Source organism: Balaenoptera acutorostrata, chromosome 12 (genome assembly GCF_949987535.1).
Source record: "Balaenoptera acutorostrata chromosome 12, mBalAcu1.1, whole genome shotgun sequence".
Taxonomy (NCBI): Eukaryota; Metazoa; Chordata; class Mammalia; order Artiodactyla; family Balaenopteridae; genus Balaenoptera; species Balaenoptera acutorostrata.
The window spans coordinates 68,020,438-68,038,367 of NC_080075.1; the positions used below are offsets into that span (position 1 = coordinate 68,020,438).

General features: G+C 36.4%; 1 protein-coding gene across 8 annotated transcripts in view; it reads right to left on the reverse strand.

Moving 5' to 3' along the window:
- BIRC6 (baculoviral IAP repeat containing 6) overlaps positions 1-17,930 on the reverse strand; it is a 249,296-nt gene that overhangs the window by 36,587 nt on the left and 194,779 nt on the right. For all 8 annotated transcript variants that reach the window (XR_009009856.1, XM_057557865.1, XM_057557863.1 and 5 more), the window contains one exon: positions 5,224-5,431. Coding sequence is in view for 7 of the 8 variants with exons in the window: in XM_057557865.1 (XP_057413848.1) it covers positions 5,224-5,431 (208 nt within the window). In the remaining variant the exon portion in view is untranslated. The remainder of the gene's footprint in view (positions 1-5,223; positions 5,432-17,930) is intronic.

The following is a 17,930-nucleotide window of genomic DNA, read 5'->3' on the forward strand; positions in this document are numbered from 1 at the left end:
TTGCAGCACGTCGGCTCTCTAGTTAGGGTGCGCGAGCTCAGTAGTTGTGGTGCACAGGCCCAGTTGCCCTGTGGCATGTGGGATGTTAGTTCTCTGACCAGGGATCAAACCTGCGTCCCCTGCCTTGTAAGGTGGATTCTTTACCACTGGACCACCAGGGAAGTCCCAGCGACTAATTTTTAAAATTTAGTTTATTCGCTTTTAGACTTATCTTCTATTTATGGCAAATGATACTGCTCCTTTTGAAATGTTAGTAATGTGAAGTTTCCTCTTTAAATAAAATGTTTGGTTAAAAAAAAAAAACACTGATCTAAAGAAAGATTCTAGCAAAAGCATGGGTGGTATAAGGTTTGAAAGTTCCTCCTCATAAATGTTGAGGCTCTTCACTCTGACAAAGAATTTCTACCAAGAAAAATTTCCTTCAGTTTTCAACCATGAAAATGGTTTGGTTTATTTTGATCCGATTAATAAAAATCCCATTATTACATGATACTCTTTTAAGATGAATTCGAAAATAAAACAGACAAAAGGCTCCAGAAAAATTAAATCTAAAGCCTACTTACTGTCATATAAGTTTTCCACATATACAACTTTAGCTGGATGACAGCTTTAAGGAAATAGAAGAATTGTATGAACATGAATGTAGTCTCGCCCTGTCGTTCCTGAACCTTAATATCAAAGATTTTAGATTCTCTGCTAATGATTCTGAGCCTCTGTCAAGCCAATAGATGATTGTTTTCTGTCTTCAGTAAAATAACCTAGTAGGATTAGTACTGGAGAACTTCTGCGTAGGATTACAGACTTCAGATTCTGGTATGTTAACAAAGGAAACCATGCTCCAAAAACCATTTATTCGATAGCAGTTACACTTTATTGAAGGAGATCCCCGGGGATAAATCTGCAGTCACTGATGCTAACACATAGGCAGAATAATGCAGTTAATAAGTAATTTAAAGCCTGAGTTATATTATTTCTTTTTTAAAGTCAAACATCTGAAACATAGACAGTATTGCTACCCAGGAACTAACTTTCTTTTAAGTCCATAATTTTAGAACAAGAATGCTAATAGACTCAAATCCTCAGTCCCCAGAAGGGCAGGATGGGAGAGGACACAAATAGCTCAACTGTCAAGATAGAAAGGATGAAAATCTCTTCCATGGCAATTTAGTCTTGTTCTAACTCCCACCCTAACCATTCAGCTACACTGCAAGACAATCTTTTTTATAATGCAGATCTGATTAGATCTCGGCTGAAATCCTTTCAATGGCTCATCACATTTAAGAGCAGGTAACTGCAGTTCTTCAAGCCCATGCTTTCCTCTCTAGCCTCATTTCCCACCCCCCTCTCCCACCCGAAGGACACCCAGGCACACCAAACTTCTTTTTTCTCTACATTTCCCTGAATACGTGATGCTTTCTTTCACTCCTAACATTCTTCACACAGCCTGGTATACCAGGCCCCTGCTCTTCTTTATTTAGCTAATTCTTATGTACTCTTTGGGTTTCCAAATCTGGGTTGATCCTCCAGTAATGTCTTAAACTTCCAATATGCCATGTACTGTGTTATTAAAACTGCCTAGTTATTGTTTCCCCCATTATCTGTCAGTCCCTAAGAAAAAGACCTGATTTTCTTGTTATGCTCTCATGAACATTCAATAAACATCTGTTAAATGAACAAATCAGTGATGCTCTTGTGACCAGGCCAGATCTCACCTATCTGAATATAAGCGCAAGTTTCTAAAACACAAATTAGATAAAAGCAAAGTAAATAATCTGCCTTTTCAGCTTCTTAATGATATTTTCCTATTTCCTCTTATAGAAGGTTTCAGGCTTGGAGGGGAGAGTCAGCTAACCTATATAATCTCTATCATTCTTTGAATTTTGAGATCAAAATTAGTTGGGTTTAAGCATTGTCCTCAAGATAGGATACTCTTAATTAGATTATTCCAACCAGTAAAAGTAAACTTCCTCTTTAGATTTGGGCAAAACGTTTTAATTTCTTCATCCAAAAAAGATAAAAATTGTAAGTATAACATATACAGAAGAAATAATATCAATGTAAATCATTATATGTAACCACAATTATCATCCAGAGACCTGCAAATTACATAGAGAATCTATCTTTTCTTTATCTAAGATGACCAAATTGTGCTATGTTAAATTTTCATTTGGAAGGAAAAAACTGCATGCCTTTTGTGTATGCCTGGCTTTAAGAAAAAAAAAAAAAAAAGAGTAACAAATGAGAAATAATGAGAAGAAAACAAGGCAATACAATAATATACATAAACATAATTAGTAAACTAGTACTTGCTTTCTTGCTTTAAAAAAAAAAGAAAAATCTATACTAAATAGATGTACTCTATCTACCCTTACCTTTTTTTCCCCCTGAGCCCCCAGGTGCAGATGTGGCCAGGACTTCCCAGGGAATCACCCACAGGCAATGCATCCCCCCCGACCCCCCGCCTTATTTCTTACTGAGAGAAAAAGAGACAAAAATAATGCAAAAATGTTCTGAGCTGGGGTACACCTACATATTATTTTTAAAGTCATAACTCCAAACCCTGATAAACCACTAAAACACATCCTAAAAGTGATATGTAAACAGAACGTAAATTTGCCTTGACCATCCTCTTCTCAGAGTATCCTGGGTTTTGTTTTTGTTTTTAAATACAGTTGGGGATCAGGTAGGCAGGTAGAGGGGAGGGGGAGGGGGAAGCTTTGCATCTTGAAACAGTGTTAAAAATAAATTTAGACCAACTTCTGTGGGTATAAACTTTACAGGAAATTGGACTACACTGTTCACTTTATTAGAGTTCTATTCTGATGAAAATATGAAAAGAAATACATTTAAGTTCTGACAGGCTGGAAAAGAGTAGATTTTCCCCTCTTTCTGTGAAGTGGAAAGTGAATTCTCAAGGTGCCAAACCTTGATAGGAAAGTAGGGACGTTATAACATGTACGTCTTTGCTGGCTTCTTTTTGTAACAGAGGCTGTATTCTACACATATATAAAAAAATAACAGATATCATGAGGAATCTTGATGAAGAGGCACATTCAAACCCTAATACAAAACTCTCTTTAGTGTTTCTTCGTCAGTAAAATAGCTTTTAAAAATAGTTAACTGCACAGGGTCACTGTAAAGATAAAATAAAAAATGAAATGATCTCTGTGAACAGTCATTAAGATCTTTATGTGCATGGGTTTTTTTTCAATTTTTTAAAAATTAATTAATTTATTTATTTTTGGCTGCGTTGGGTCTTCATTGCTGCGTGCGGGCTTTCTCTAGTTGCGGTGAGCGGGGGCTACTCTTCGTTGCAGTGCATGGGCTTCTCGTTGCGGTGGCTTCTCTTGTTGCGGAGCACGGGCTCTAGGTGTCTGGGCTTCAGCAGTTGTGGCTCACGGGCTGTAGAGCGCAGCCTCAGTAGTTGTGGCGCACGGACTTAGCTGCTCCACGGCATGTGGGATCTTCCCGGACCAGGGCACGAACCTGTGTCCCCCTGCATTAGCAGGTGGACTCCCAACCACTGTGCCACCAGGGAAGCACCCTACATGCATGTTTTGCCGGTACAGAATTTAAAAGTTTGAAGTGTCATTTTTTCTTGGTGAAAGATTTTAAAGAATATTTTTTTTCCAGGTAACCAGTAGAAAAATAAAGAGCTCCTGTTAACTGAAACTCAGTTATCCTCTATCTGCAATTAAATTTTTGTAGTGACTCATTAATACATTTCATGCAGAAGTTTAATTTTCAAGAAATTATACTGCATGTTATGTGAACAGGATATACATTAAGAAAAGCAGCAAAAAAGGTACTCTAGGTGTACAAATTCTATTCACTTAGCTCAGTTAGAAAATCAGACCTTTAGTCTGATGACACCACACTATTTTTGTATAATTATGTTAGCTGCCTAGGTTACCAGTTAGAAAGATTTTTGCCATAATGAAGGGTGGGACCAAAGATAATATTATTTTCTTCTCTACAACATAAAAAAGTCTCACACTATCAAAGAAAATATACCTTTACATTTTCCCTCCCAGGTAAAAGAGTATGAACCTACAGCTTTTTATATCGCTACCAACTGGCTCTTCTTTAATCTCTTCTCTAATTTATGATTCTTACTGCCTGGCAGTGAGCCACTAGCTTTTAAAGTGATAACGACAGTACAATAAAGCTAAAAGAGTCAGAATAATCTGAGAAGTTGATTTCTTCTGAAAAATGAAAGCTGACAAAAACTATTCCTCCAATGACCAATTCTCTGCCATCATTTCATGTATACTGAGTTTCTCAAATTTTAGGCTATTAAAAAAATAAGTGAGAACAGGTAGGACAAATATATTGCAAAGATGGTAAAGAAGATTAACTGATTCAAAAGACCACTAACAAAGAAATAAGCTTCCTCTAGCCTAATTCTGAATGCTTATGCAAACATCAGAATTTATGCCATCTTTAACTAAAACTGACAACCATTAAACAGATTCTGGTAAGAGAATGAAAAAGGTTACCAGGAAAAGGTTTTTTAAAAAGTTTTTGATAAGAGGACTCATCTGATTTCTAGCAAGGTATAAACTTAACCAAAGATTCATTTAAAAATTCAATTTTCCACGAAGATAAAATACTAACTTTACTATAACTTCAACAACTAAATACCGAATCCTCTACCTTCTAAAAAACATTATAGCATGAATTATAACTATAACATATGTATCAAAATGAAACTAGTAATTCATAAAGCCAACAGTTCTAATTCTATGAACCTACTCTGCAGAGATTTCTGCAATTCCCAAAAGATGTATGTCAGAGGTTATTACAAATTAGAAATAACCCAAATGTCCACTAATAGATGGTTAAGTAAAATACAGCATCTATAACAATACATAATCAGAAATATTAAGAACAGTATCAGCAATATGTATTTACTGAGCGTGAAGGTGTCTTTCACCTCAATATTGAGTAAAACTAGCATCTATCTGTATAATAGGTACAATGTGATAGCATTTAAGAAAAACTATCTATAGCTATAAGATCGCATAGGGCGATGTCTGATAAGCCACTGTTAATAAGCGTTTCTGAGTGTAGGATTTGGTGGATACTTTTTCTTTGTAGTTTTATTTACTGCTTGTGCATATGTGTGTTTAATTCGCACATATCATTTTTTAAAAACCAACAAAGCTATTTTAAAAAAGATTGTAAAAGCCAAGGTCAAACGAAATGAACAAAGTATAGTACCTTAAACGGTTGGTGTAGGTATCGACACAGGTCTTCATTTTGGCTAATAATGTACCGACAGAAGTTTGACACTCTGACTGTTCTTCCTCTTCAGCATTCTCTGCAGAAAGAGGCAACAATAGGGGCACCATGCACGTACAAGAAGCGATGGCCCGGAGCAATTCTAGCAGAGCTCGATAGAGTGGCACATGTCTTGCCATGTCGAGAACTGTAAGAAGGAAGAGGGGGAAAGCATAAAATGAGCACATGTGCAATATAAAAGTAAGTCCACAGCAATGTAGCTTCTACTTGGATCTTAAGATTAACTGCTTGGTTGGTAAGTGGACTAAAGTAGATGTTCATGAAGCACCAATGTGCAAAGTATAAGAGGCACTTTCAGGGAACAAAAAAAAAAAGAAAATGGCACAGAGTTGGGGAGACAGCAAGAAATGTAATTAAGTAACTATTTAGTTACATCACACATAAAAATGATTAAATAGTCCAGATAATACATTATGGCAGTAAATACATTTACTTATTTACTTTTAAAAAAAATGTATTTATTTATTATTTATTTTTGGCTGTATTGGGTCTTTGTTGCTGCATGCAGCTTTCTCTAGTTGCGGTGAGTGGGGGCTACTCTTCGTTGCGGTGCGCGGGCTTCTCATTGCGGTGGCTTCTCTTGTTGCGGAGCAAAGGCTCTAGGTGTGTGGGCTTCAGTAGTTGTGGCACGTGGGCTCAGTAGTTGTGGCTCACGGGCTCTAGAGCACAGGCTCAGTAGTTGTGGCGCACGGGCTTAGTTGCTCCGCGGCATGTGGGATCTTCCCGGACCAGGGCTCGAACCCGTGTCCCCTGCATTGGTAGGCAGATTCTTAACCACTGCGCCACCAGGGAAGCCCAATGCATTTATTAATATAACGTGGAAATAATATATTTTTTAAACAATTGAAAGGAAGCCACTGTATCTTAGGTAAAATAGAATGATACGACCAGCTTATCAAAAGTATAATTCAACAAATAAACTTGTTAGAAAAAAAAAAAGTTGACAATGCCAGCTTTTAGTTATTAGTTATAAATCAAATGAATTTTTTTCTTAAAACTACATGCATCTAACAGTGGATTCCATACTCTAAGAACATGTATTGCTTCTATAGCTTTTATAAGTTGTTTTGTTAGGTTTTGTGGCTTTCTCCCAAGTGTAATTTACTTTTGCGAATCGTGAGATAAGGACCTAACAACTTTTTTCCAATACCAGCTACTGAATAAAGTTATTCCATAAATGTTTATTATTTATTATGTTAGTTATTCCCAATTATTTACTGAAAACCCACCGGTGGACAGGCTGGGAATACAGCAGTGAAGAAAACAACCAAAAATCCTTGCCTTCATGTAGCTTACCCTCCAGGTAGAGAACAAGTGAGTAAAAAGTTTTCCAGACACTACTAAGTACTCTGAACGCTAAACAGAAGATTGAAACAGGGGAGGAGAACTGGGGAGTAACTGCTGGAGGAAGAAATTGTCTCACTGCCCACAGAGCTATACTGGGATTGGAGTATGGGGGGTGGGTGTTGAGGCATCATCTAGGAATTCTGGACTTTGTTTGGCAAGTGATTTAAAGGGATAAAGGCCTTAATAAAATTAGTTCTGATGATGTAAAGACAAAGAGTGAGCCTGTTCAGAGTTATGGATGAGTAGGCCCTTGTTTCACACCTTCGAATAATGATACAGAGGACGGGGTAAAAAAGTATGACTGCCCATTCTTTCCTCGCTTATTTGAAATTTTACTTTCCATCTTTATCATATATAAAATTTGTATACATACTTGGTTATGTTTAAAGCTTCTTTTCCAACTTATTATCTAATGTTACTACTTTTACAGTATAACATAGTACACTATAGTTTCAGGAAATCCAGGTTAAAATCCAAAGTTACTAATCAATAGGCATAAAACACAACATTAATATTTGTAAGGATATGGAAAAGCTAGACTTACATAAAGAGGTGGACATGCAAAATGATAACCAATTTGGCATTATTTTACATGCCCATATTCTATGACTTAGCAATATCACTTCTTACTATAAACCTATAAACAAGGATGATCAATATAATACTGTTTTTAATACTGAGAGCTGGAAGCACCAAGGGGCAATGAAAGGATAAATATACAATAGCATGTCCAAATGATTCTGTTCTATGTAGCATTTAAAAAGAATTAACAGTAGATCTATCTCCTACATCTATATTTGAGTGAATTAGGTTGCAAAAAATACATGAAGATGACATTTATGGAAACACAGACTCAAATATTTCTTTTTCATGGCTGAGCAACCATGTAGGAATACTCGAGAAAAAAATGAATTTCTAAATATTAATTTTATACACATAAGTAACATCTCAAACCAATTACTCTGACAAATAGTAAAACATTCTTGATAAGGCTAGAGTCTCTTTTGACCATTTCTCTCCTTCTCAACGTGTATCACTTTTGAATACATACATCTAATCTTCTTTCTGTATGATGACAGTTCTGTATGTGTATTATTCTTTGGAGAAAGCATTGTGTGTATGAGAAACTAAGGTTTAGTAAGTTGCATAAGCAGCTAAATATAGAAGGCAGCAAGACCAACACTGACACCTAGGTATATCTAACCCTAGAGCTTCATTATATCATGATGCTTCCTGAGTTGCCCAATATGGTAGCTACTGGTCACACATGACTATTTAAATTTAATTAAAATGTAAAAAAATTAAAAGTTCTGTTCAATTGTACTAGCCACATTGCAAGTGATCAATAGCTACACAAGTCCATACTGGACAGCGGAGACATAGGACATTTCCATCATAGCAAAAAGTCTCTTGTATAGTGTCATCATCAAGAGCCAAATTCCTTATATTCTGTTTATATACGCAAACCACGAGAACCATGCAGGTATGGGCTCTATCCAAAGAGATCGGTCTTTTTCTAGGGGTTATAGGTGTCACAGAGCCACCACAACTATGCTTAAAGGAAACCATCTCTAGACTATATGCAAAATAGCATGAATATGTTGTTTCAGGTTTATTTCAAAACGAGGGATACATACATGTACTGGATATACTTGCATAGATATAGAATACTGAGAATATTAACCATAAACTAGTAATGGTAGTTTCATATAGAAAAGGACTAGGCTTTGGTGGGGCAATGTTAGGGTAAATTACTTTTCATTATATACCTTTTTGAACTGTTTTGCAATGGTTTACCAGAGTATATGGCATGCAGTAAATATTTTATTGACAATATAGTTTAGTAATTACTAGATCACAGTAACTTGATAACACATAGATGATTTAAAGAACTTAAGATACAAGCACATGCACAAAAGGAATTAAGCTATGACCTTTTTTTTTTTATAAATTTATTTTATTTATTTTATTTTTGGCTGCGTTGGGTCTCCGTTGCTGCGCGCGGGCTTTTTCTAGTTGCAGCGAGCGGGGGCCACGCTTCTTTGCAGTGCGCAGGCCTCTCACTGCAGTGGCTTCTCTTGTTGCGGAGCACGGGCTCTAGGCCCGCCAGCTTCAGTAGCTGTGGCCCGCGGGCTCTAGAGCGCAGGCTCAGTAGTTGTGGCGCACGGGCTCAGTTGCTCCGCGGCATGTGGGATCTTCCCAGACCAGGACTCGAACCCATCTTCCCTGCACTGGCAGGTGGATTCTTAACCACAGTGCCACCAGGGAATCCCTAAGCTATGATCTTATCTCAGTTAGAAAAATCAACACACAATATTAATTAATCCTAAAAATTAATCTGACCTCTATAAAAAAGAAAAATACTTAGTATTTTAGATAGTGTGTTAAGAGGTAGAAGATTATTTCCCAATGTTATTAAATAATGTATAGTTATAATCCTTTCCTCAGAATTTGCTGTTTCTCCTTACATTCTTTTGAATGGAGTTCTATGAATGTAATTTATGCTCCATATTACAATATTACCTCCAAATAATCCACACTTCATTGTTCTGCAACATTCTATTGACAGAAAAATAAAGCCAACTATAAGAAAGCATGGTTTTTTATAATATAGTAAATAACATATATTCTTACATTAGAAAAGCAGTAATATAAATTACCTGCTAAATCACATCATGTTAAGTAATTCTAAACATTAAAGTGACAGAGGGTTATTATGTATACACAAAAACTGTTTTAGGGGTTTAATAACAGACACTTTGCCGGGATAATAATCAATGCGATTGAAAATGAGGCAATACTGTGTTCTTATTATAAGACAATAATCTTGGAGAATTAAACCTAAAATGTTCTGAGATATAAATAAACTATTCGATCCAAAGAATATAACAAATAATTTGACATAGGAAAGAACTTGCATGAAGAACTTGCTCAAGACTGTATCATCAGTGAAGTGGAGCGAGCAGGACGCACACACAGGTCATCCAGTTCCGAAGTCCAGACACTTAACTTCTAAAATATAACGGCACTCAATAGTCACAGTTTCAGAAAAAAACACTAACATGATTTACCAACAGAGAGGGAAAAAAAGTGTTTTAGGCATGGGAAAAAATTTAATATGGCCTGAAATTCCTCCTAACAGGTTCCTTAAAGCACACTAAAAAGTGCTAGTTGCCTTTAAGCTTTAATCTATATAATTCATAATCTTAAAATAAATATTTTCAACATACTTTACAGCACAGTCTCAAATTTCATTTGAGACTCAAATGAAACATTCAAATGGTAAAATAAAAAATTTACCTCTTAATATAATTTAATTCTCTAGAATCTTTAAGTGGCACTTGTTATTAAAAAAAAATCAAAACTCTAAGTAATCCAAGCAAAATCACAAAATCATTTCCAGATGAATTATTTATAACTTTCAAAATCAATTTATTGAGGCATAACTTACAATCAATAAAATGCACTAACTTTAAGTACACATTCAATGATATCTGACAATATACACTCCTGTGTAATCACTGCCAAAATGAAGATACAGAATACTTTTATCATCCCAAACACCTCTTATGCCCCTTTGCAGTTAATCATCCTCCTCTGGCCAGCTTCAGGCAACCGCTCCTACGCTGTCACCGTAGAAAGCAGATAAGCAACAGAGAAAACCCACAATGCCAAATCGGTTTCTTTTTTTTTTTAAACATTTTTAAAAACCCACTTACTTATTGATTGATTGATTGCCACGCGGTGCGGCTTGTGGGATTTTAGTTTCCTGACCAGGGATTGAACCCGAGCCCTCGGCAGTTAAAGCGCAGAGTCCTAACCACCGGACGGCCAGGGAATTCCCCCAAATCGGTTCTTTAAAAATAAATAGCAAATCTCAATAGCCCCCTGTCAGTTAAAAAAAAATTGAATTCTTACTTAAAATCCTTTTCATTAAAAATCTCCATATGGCTTCACAGGTAAATTTCATCAAACACTTAAGAAACACATACTTTTTTTTTTTTTTTGGCCACACCACGTGAGTTGCGGGATTTTAGCTCCACGACCAGGGATTGACACCCCCCCCACGCCCCCCCCCCCGGCCGTGAAAGCGCCTAGTCCTAACCACTGGACCGCCAGGGAGTTCCCTAAAAAACACATACTATTAATTGTATGTGATCTACTTCAGTAAACAGAGGACGTGGTAACAACTCATTTTATGAGGACTAAATTACCCAGATACCAAAATGAGACAAAGACATTACCAATAAAAAAAAAGAAAGAAAAGAAAAAAGAAACTACAGATGAGTATCCCTCATGAACACAGAAACAAGAAAGTATAATAAATCACAACCAAGTGGCTTTTATTCCAGGAATGCAAAGTTGACTTTACATTTGAAAAATCAATGTAATTCACCATATTAACAGACAAAATAAGAAAAGCCATATGATCATCTTACCAGATCTAAACAAAGCATTTAACGAAATTCAAAATTCATTGATGATAAAACTCTAATCAAACCAGAAATAGAAGAAAACTGCCTCAAGCTGATAAAGGGAATCTAAAAATACCCCTACATCAACCACCATATTTAACGGTGAAAAGACTGAACACCTTTCCCCCAAACTGACAACTTCTGCAAGATCTAGACAGTACAATAAGAAGAAAAAAAAAAAAAGTTTTAAAGAAACAAACAAAACTCATATAAATTGGAAAGAAGAAATAAAATTGTCTTTAATGTTCATGGTATGATTATCTCTCTATACAGAAATCCTAAGGAATGTAGCACAACTACTGAGTATCACAAGGTAGTAGGATATCCGGTGAATAAATAAAAATCAACTGTATTCTTATATACTAGTAACAAGAAAATAAAATTTAAAAAAACAGTATCATTTACAATAGCATAAAAAATGAAATTGGGATAAATTTGACAATTTCAAAAGTATAAAAACACTGCTGAGGCTCATTAAAGGAAATTTAAACAAATCGATATACAATGCTCATAGAAGACCCAATATTGTTAATAAGTTAATTCTCTCCAAATTCATGTACAGATTGAATGCAATTCCAATCAAATTTCCAATGGGCTTTTAGTTGGGGGGTAGAAACTGACAAGATGACTCTAATATATATGCAAAGGACCTAGAGAGTCAAAATAATTACAGCTGAATTTTATTTGCCATAAGATTACAAATTCTGCAATTAATGCATCTTAAGAGTTGAGTAAACTTTATAAGTATTAACTGGTCAAATGCTTGCCTTTTTTGAAACTATCCAGTAGGACAAAGGAACAAGAAACAAACAAATTTACAATGATACTTCGACTAATAAAATTTCTGAGAGTAGAAATCCTCTAGGTAAAAACAAAACAAAAATACTTCGCAAATCATGCAAAGCCTAATTGTTTAGCTGAATACCTACGACTGACAAAAATGCTTCCATGTAGAATTTCTATTCATTCTAGCCCACATAAAAGTTACAAGGGCTTGGGTATATAATCGCTGATATCCCAACACCAGCCTTTCACTCTTCTCTCCATCTCTGGTAGAAATAGCTAATCTGTGTAAGTTCCAAATATTTTCATACTCTCATCTTCTATTACCAATCTGTCTGTTCATACTTCTAGCTATACATGCTAGATATAATGTTACTGATAACTATTTCTGGATGATGGTCCATGAGGTAATTTATGTTAAAATTTATTTTTACTTTCTTCTTTGTGCTTTTAGGCATTGCTTAAGTTACTTACAGCCTGCATAAAATGATGTCTTAAATTTGCTTTAAAATAACCTATTATGTGTATATACATATGTGTTTGGAAAAAATGGGTTAGTGAGCACGTAAATGAAAAGCATGGCCATATGTTTATCTGATGAAGCTGGTGGCGGAGCTCAAAGGGGTTCATCATGCTACATTCACTAGTTTTACATATTTTGAACTTTTCCATAATAAAAAATTTTATTAAATTGTCATCGTCATTAAAGACAAACTGGAGGAATGTTACAAATTGAAGAAGGTGGAAAAGGTTACTAAATGATCCTAGATTAAATTTTGGACAAAAAGCAATTTTTTTCTTTGCTATACAGGACATAATTGGGACAACAGATGAAATATGAATGGTATCTGTGGATTGGATGATTAGATAGGTGTATTCTATCAATGTTTTTTTTCTGATTTTGGTTACTGTAATGTAGTTATGTAGTAGACTGCCTTTGTGTTTTAGGAAATAAACAGTGAAATACTTAGGGGTAATAGAGCTATCATATCTGCAACATATGTCTCACAATTGGTGCAGAAAAAATAATGTGTGTATGTGTAAAATTTATATATGCTTACATGTATAGATAGACAAAAGAAAGGAAGGAAGTTGGTAGCAAACTCCTAGAAAGAAAGGCATGGGGTGCGGGGGGACTTCCCTGGTAAGACTCCGTGCTCCCAATGCAAGGAGCCCGGGTTCGATCCCTGGTCGGGGAACTAGATCCCGCATGCATGCTGCAACTAAGAGCCCTCGTGCTGCAATTAAAGATCCTGCATGCCAAAATGAAGACCCCACACGCCACAACTAAGACCCGGTGCAGCCAAAATAAATAAATAAATAAAATATTTTTTTAAAAAGAAAGGTGTGGGGAAATAGCCACTCAACATTACTGGTATAATGTCTATGGAGCACAAGTTATAATCTGTCAAAACAACAAATTGAAAAAAAAAAAAAAAAAACAACAACAAATTGGCATACCCTTTGAATCATCAATTCTAGTTAATTCTGAAAATTAATCCTACAGATAAAATTATCAAGGTCACCAAAATTAGTCACTGCAACATTGTTTATAACAGCAAAAGAATCCATTTATGTTCATTAGATGGAGCTGTTTCGATTACTAAGTATCAATTATGCAGTCATAAAAATGAAGATGTGCTTTATGCTGCATTGGAACAAATTCCAAAGTACCTAAGGTGGGAACAGAAGGAACAAGGAATAGAAATGGGGTTGTATGGGGAATTCCCGGGCGGTCCAGTGGTTAGGACGTGGTGCTTTCACTCCCGGGAGCCCGGGTTCAATCTCTTGATTGGGGAACTAATATCCTACAAGCCTCATGGGTGTGGCAAAAGAAAAAAGAAAAAAAAGAAAGAAAGAAAGAAATGGGGTTGTATGGTATAGTGCCATTTGGGTAAAAATAACATAACAACAACGTGAAAGGTAAGGAAAGAGAATATGTATTCATATTTACTTGCTTTTTATATATACATATATATACACACACAGGATCTCTATTAAAAAATATAAGAAATTACGGGGGTTCCCTGATGGCTCAGTGGTTTAGAGTCCTCCTGCCAATGCAGGAGACACGGGTTCGAGCCCTGGTCTGGGAGGATCCCACATGCCGCGGAGCAACTAGGCCCATGAGCCACAATTACTGAGCCTGAGCATCTGGAGCCTGTGCTCCGCAACAAGAGAGGCCACGATAGTGAGAGGCCTGCGCACCGCGATGAAGAGTGGCCCCCGCTCGCTGAAACTAGAGAAAGCCCTCGCACAGAAACGAAGACCCAACACAGCCATAAATAAATAAATAAAAACAAAAAACACGAAAAAAAATATATATATACATATATATAAGAAATTAGTACTATTGATTATCTCTAGGGAGCTAAATTGGTTGGCTAGAGGACAGGTGCAGGAAGACAACTATTTATTAGATACCATCTTAAAGCTTTTGAATTTTAAAACAAGTGAAGAATATAATATTTGGATAAAGAAAAAAAGTGTAATTTAATATTTAATAAAGCTGATTAATGTTACAAGTAAAAGGCACATGATATAGTACATTTAGGTATGTGTTGAATTTTTACTTTCAAGGAATTAATGGATGCAAAATATCCCACTATAAGGATAAAGAATAATTAATGAGAGGTTAAAAATTTTACTAGGCTTTTGAAACCTAATTTTTTTTTCTCACCAGCATGACAGCATGAAGAGTTCAGTGAACCTGCTCTGCCATGAAACAGATACAAATTTTTTAAAAAACACCACCACTCAAGGCCCTAGAAATAGTCCAAAGAGCACACAACAAACTGAGAAAACATTCATTTAAGAAAATCTACTAAAACTCAGTAAGAAAAACAAGAACCTAAAGTATTTGAACCAAGATCCTACTCTCTTCCTGCTCTCAGCTCAGCAAGAAAGCAAATTCACTACAGACTGGTAGAACCTGAGCTCCCTCTTCCCCTAGCTTGAGTTGGAAGACTACCTCCCCAGGAGGGGAAAATCTCAGCATTTCTCACCCTACCACCAGCTACTTGCTGCTGTGGCTAAGTTTCAGATAAGTAGAGCTAAGAGGCAGATGCTTCCTTTTGCCCAGACCCCACTTATGGGACAGGGGATCTGAATAGATAATTCCCCAAAAAAGATATACAAATGACCAGCAAACACACCATCATTAGTCATCAGGGAAATGCAAATCAAAACCACAATGAGATACCTGCCATCTCACATGCACTAAGATGGCTGTAATTTAAAAGTCAAGGAATAACTTATTACCACGTGAACCAGCACTTCCAATCCTAGGTATACACCCAAAGGAATTGAAAGGAGGAACGAAAACAGATATTTGTACACTCATGTTCACTGTTATTCACAATAGCCAAAAGGTGTAAACAACTCAAATGTCTATCAAATGATGAATAAATAAGCAAAATGCAGTAGATATCCATACAGTGAAATATTATCCAGTCATAAAAAGGAAATCGAGTACTGATACATGAAACAACATCAATGGACCTTGACAACACTGTACTGAGATTAAAAAGCTAAACAAAAGACTACATATTACATGATCTGATTTATATGAAATGTTCACAGTGGGCAACTCTCTATACATAGAGAGACAGTAGATTAGTGGTTGCTTAAGGCTGGAGGGGTGCTAAGGAGAAAGAGCGATGATAGCTAAGGTGTATATAGTGTTTTTTTTTAATTAATTAATTTAATTAATTTATTTTTGCTGTGCTGGGTTTTCGTTACTGTGCGCGGGCTTTCTCTAGTTGCGGTGAGCAGGGGCTACTCTTCGTTGAGGTGCGCAGGCTTCTCACTGCAGTGGCTTCTCTTGTTGCAGAGCACAGGCTCTAGTTGCATGGGCTTCAGTAGTTGTGGCGCATGGGTTTAGTTGCTCCGCGGCACGTGGGATCTTCCCAGACCAGGGCTCGAACCCACGTTCCCTGCATTGGCAGTAACCACTGCGCCACCAGGGAAGCCCTGGTTTCATTTCGTTTCTTTTTTTCTTTACTTTCCTTTCTTCCTCCCTCCCTCCCTCTCTTCCTTCCTCTCTCTCTCTTTCTTTATGGCTGCATTGGGTCTTCGTTGCTGTGCACGGGCTTTCTCTAGTTACGGTGAGCGGGGGCTACTCTTCGTTGCGGTGTGTGGGCTTCTTACTGTGGTGGTTTCTCTTGTTGCAGAGCACGCGCTCTAGGTGCGCGGGCTTCAGTAGTCGTGGCACACAGGCTCAGCAGTTGTGGCTTGTGGGCCCTGGAGCACAGGCTCAGTAGTTGTGGCGCACGGGCTTAGTTGCTCCACGGCATGTGGGATCTTCCTGGACCAGGGCTCGAAGCCATGTCGCTTGCATTGGCAGGTGGATTCTTAACCACTGTGCCATCAGGGAAGCCACCTCTGGTTTCTTTTTAAATTGACAAAAATGTTCTAAACTTGACTGTCGTTAACAGTTGCACATAACTGTGAACGTGCCAAAAATCACTGAATGTGCCCTTTAAGTGGGCAAATTGTATGGTAAGTGAATTATCTTTCAATAAAGCTGTTATTAATTTTTTTAAGTACTTATTCATATACCATTTGCTCCTTTTTCTTCTGGGATGTTTATTTTCTTCAATCGCTTAATAATATTACTTTGTATATGAGACAAAGAACACAATAAGCTTTCCAAACATTTCCCCCTAATGTGCTGTTTTGATTTTCAAATATATGCAAACATAGACGTAAATGCATACTCATATAGCCTCTTCCAACTTGGGACCAGCAAAAGAATGAAGTCTTGGAAAAACTTTCTGTCTTTCACTCAAGTTTTGAATGGCTTCCATTTCTCTGTTTAAGTATTTGAAACATTAGAATTTCTATTACTATAAATGTAGCCAGTTATCCAAAGATTTCCATTTGTACTGCTTTATAAACTTATTTAACAAAGTATTGCACACAGTGTTTTATTTTTCCCAATCCCCTTCCATGTGGCATACAATGAAAATAAGAACAGAGTACAAAAATCATCCCAATAAACGCCCCAGCAAGTTATTTTGTGGATATTGACCAAATGATTCTAAAATTTATACGGAAAGGCAGAATACCCAGAAGAGCCAACACAATAATGAAGAAGAAGAACAAAGTCGGAGGACTTATATGACCAGACTTTGAAGCTTAGTATAAAGCTACAATAATCAAGATAATGTAGCACTGGCAAAAGAACAAATAGATCAATGGAACAAAAACAGTAACAAAAATCTGTACATGAAGGTTTATAGCAGCTTTATTCATAACTGCCCCAAACTGGAAGCAATCAAGATGTTCTTCAAAAGGTGACTGGATAAACAAACTGTTGTATATCCAAACAGTGGAATATTATTCTGCAATAAAAGGAAATGAGCTACCAAACCAAGAAAAGACATGGAGGAAACTTAAATGTATATTGCTTAGTAAAAGAAGCCAATCTGAAAAGGTTATACACTGTTACGATTCCAACTATATGACATTCTGGAAAAGGAAAAACTATGGAGCCAGGAAAAATATCAGTGGTCACCAGAGGTTTCATTGTGGGGAGAGAGAGGGTGGGATGAATAGAGCACAGGAAATTTCTCAGGGCAGTGAAACTATTCTGTACAATACTGTAATGGTGAAATGCACAACACTAGGCATTTGTCAAAACCCACAGAATGGTATAACACAAAGAGTGAACCCTAATGTAAATTACTGACTTTAGTTAAAAATAATATGTCATGTCACTATTTGTTTATCAATTGTACCATGTATCACACTAATACAAGATGTAACAGGACACTATGAGTGGAAGGGGGTGGTAATATGTACTATCTGCTCAATTTTCTGTAAACCCAAAACTGCTTTTAAACTAGTAGTCTATTGATTAACTTTTTAAAATATTAGTCTATTAATTTAAAAAAATTAACTACCTAAAATTATAGTACTTTACATAAAATTACGTAAGAATACAAGTAATCCAAGACAGGTTGATTTTTTAAAAGCAATTAAATGGTTATGAAGTTATCAAGAACAACAAGAAAAACC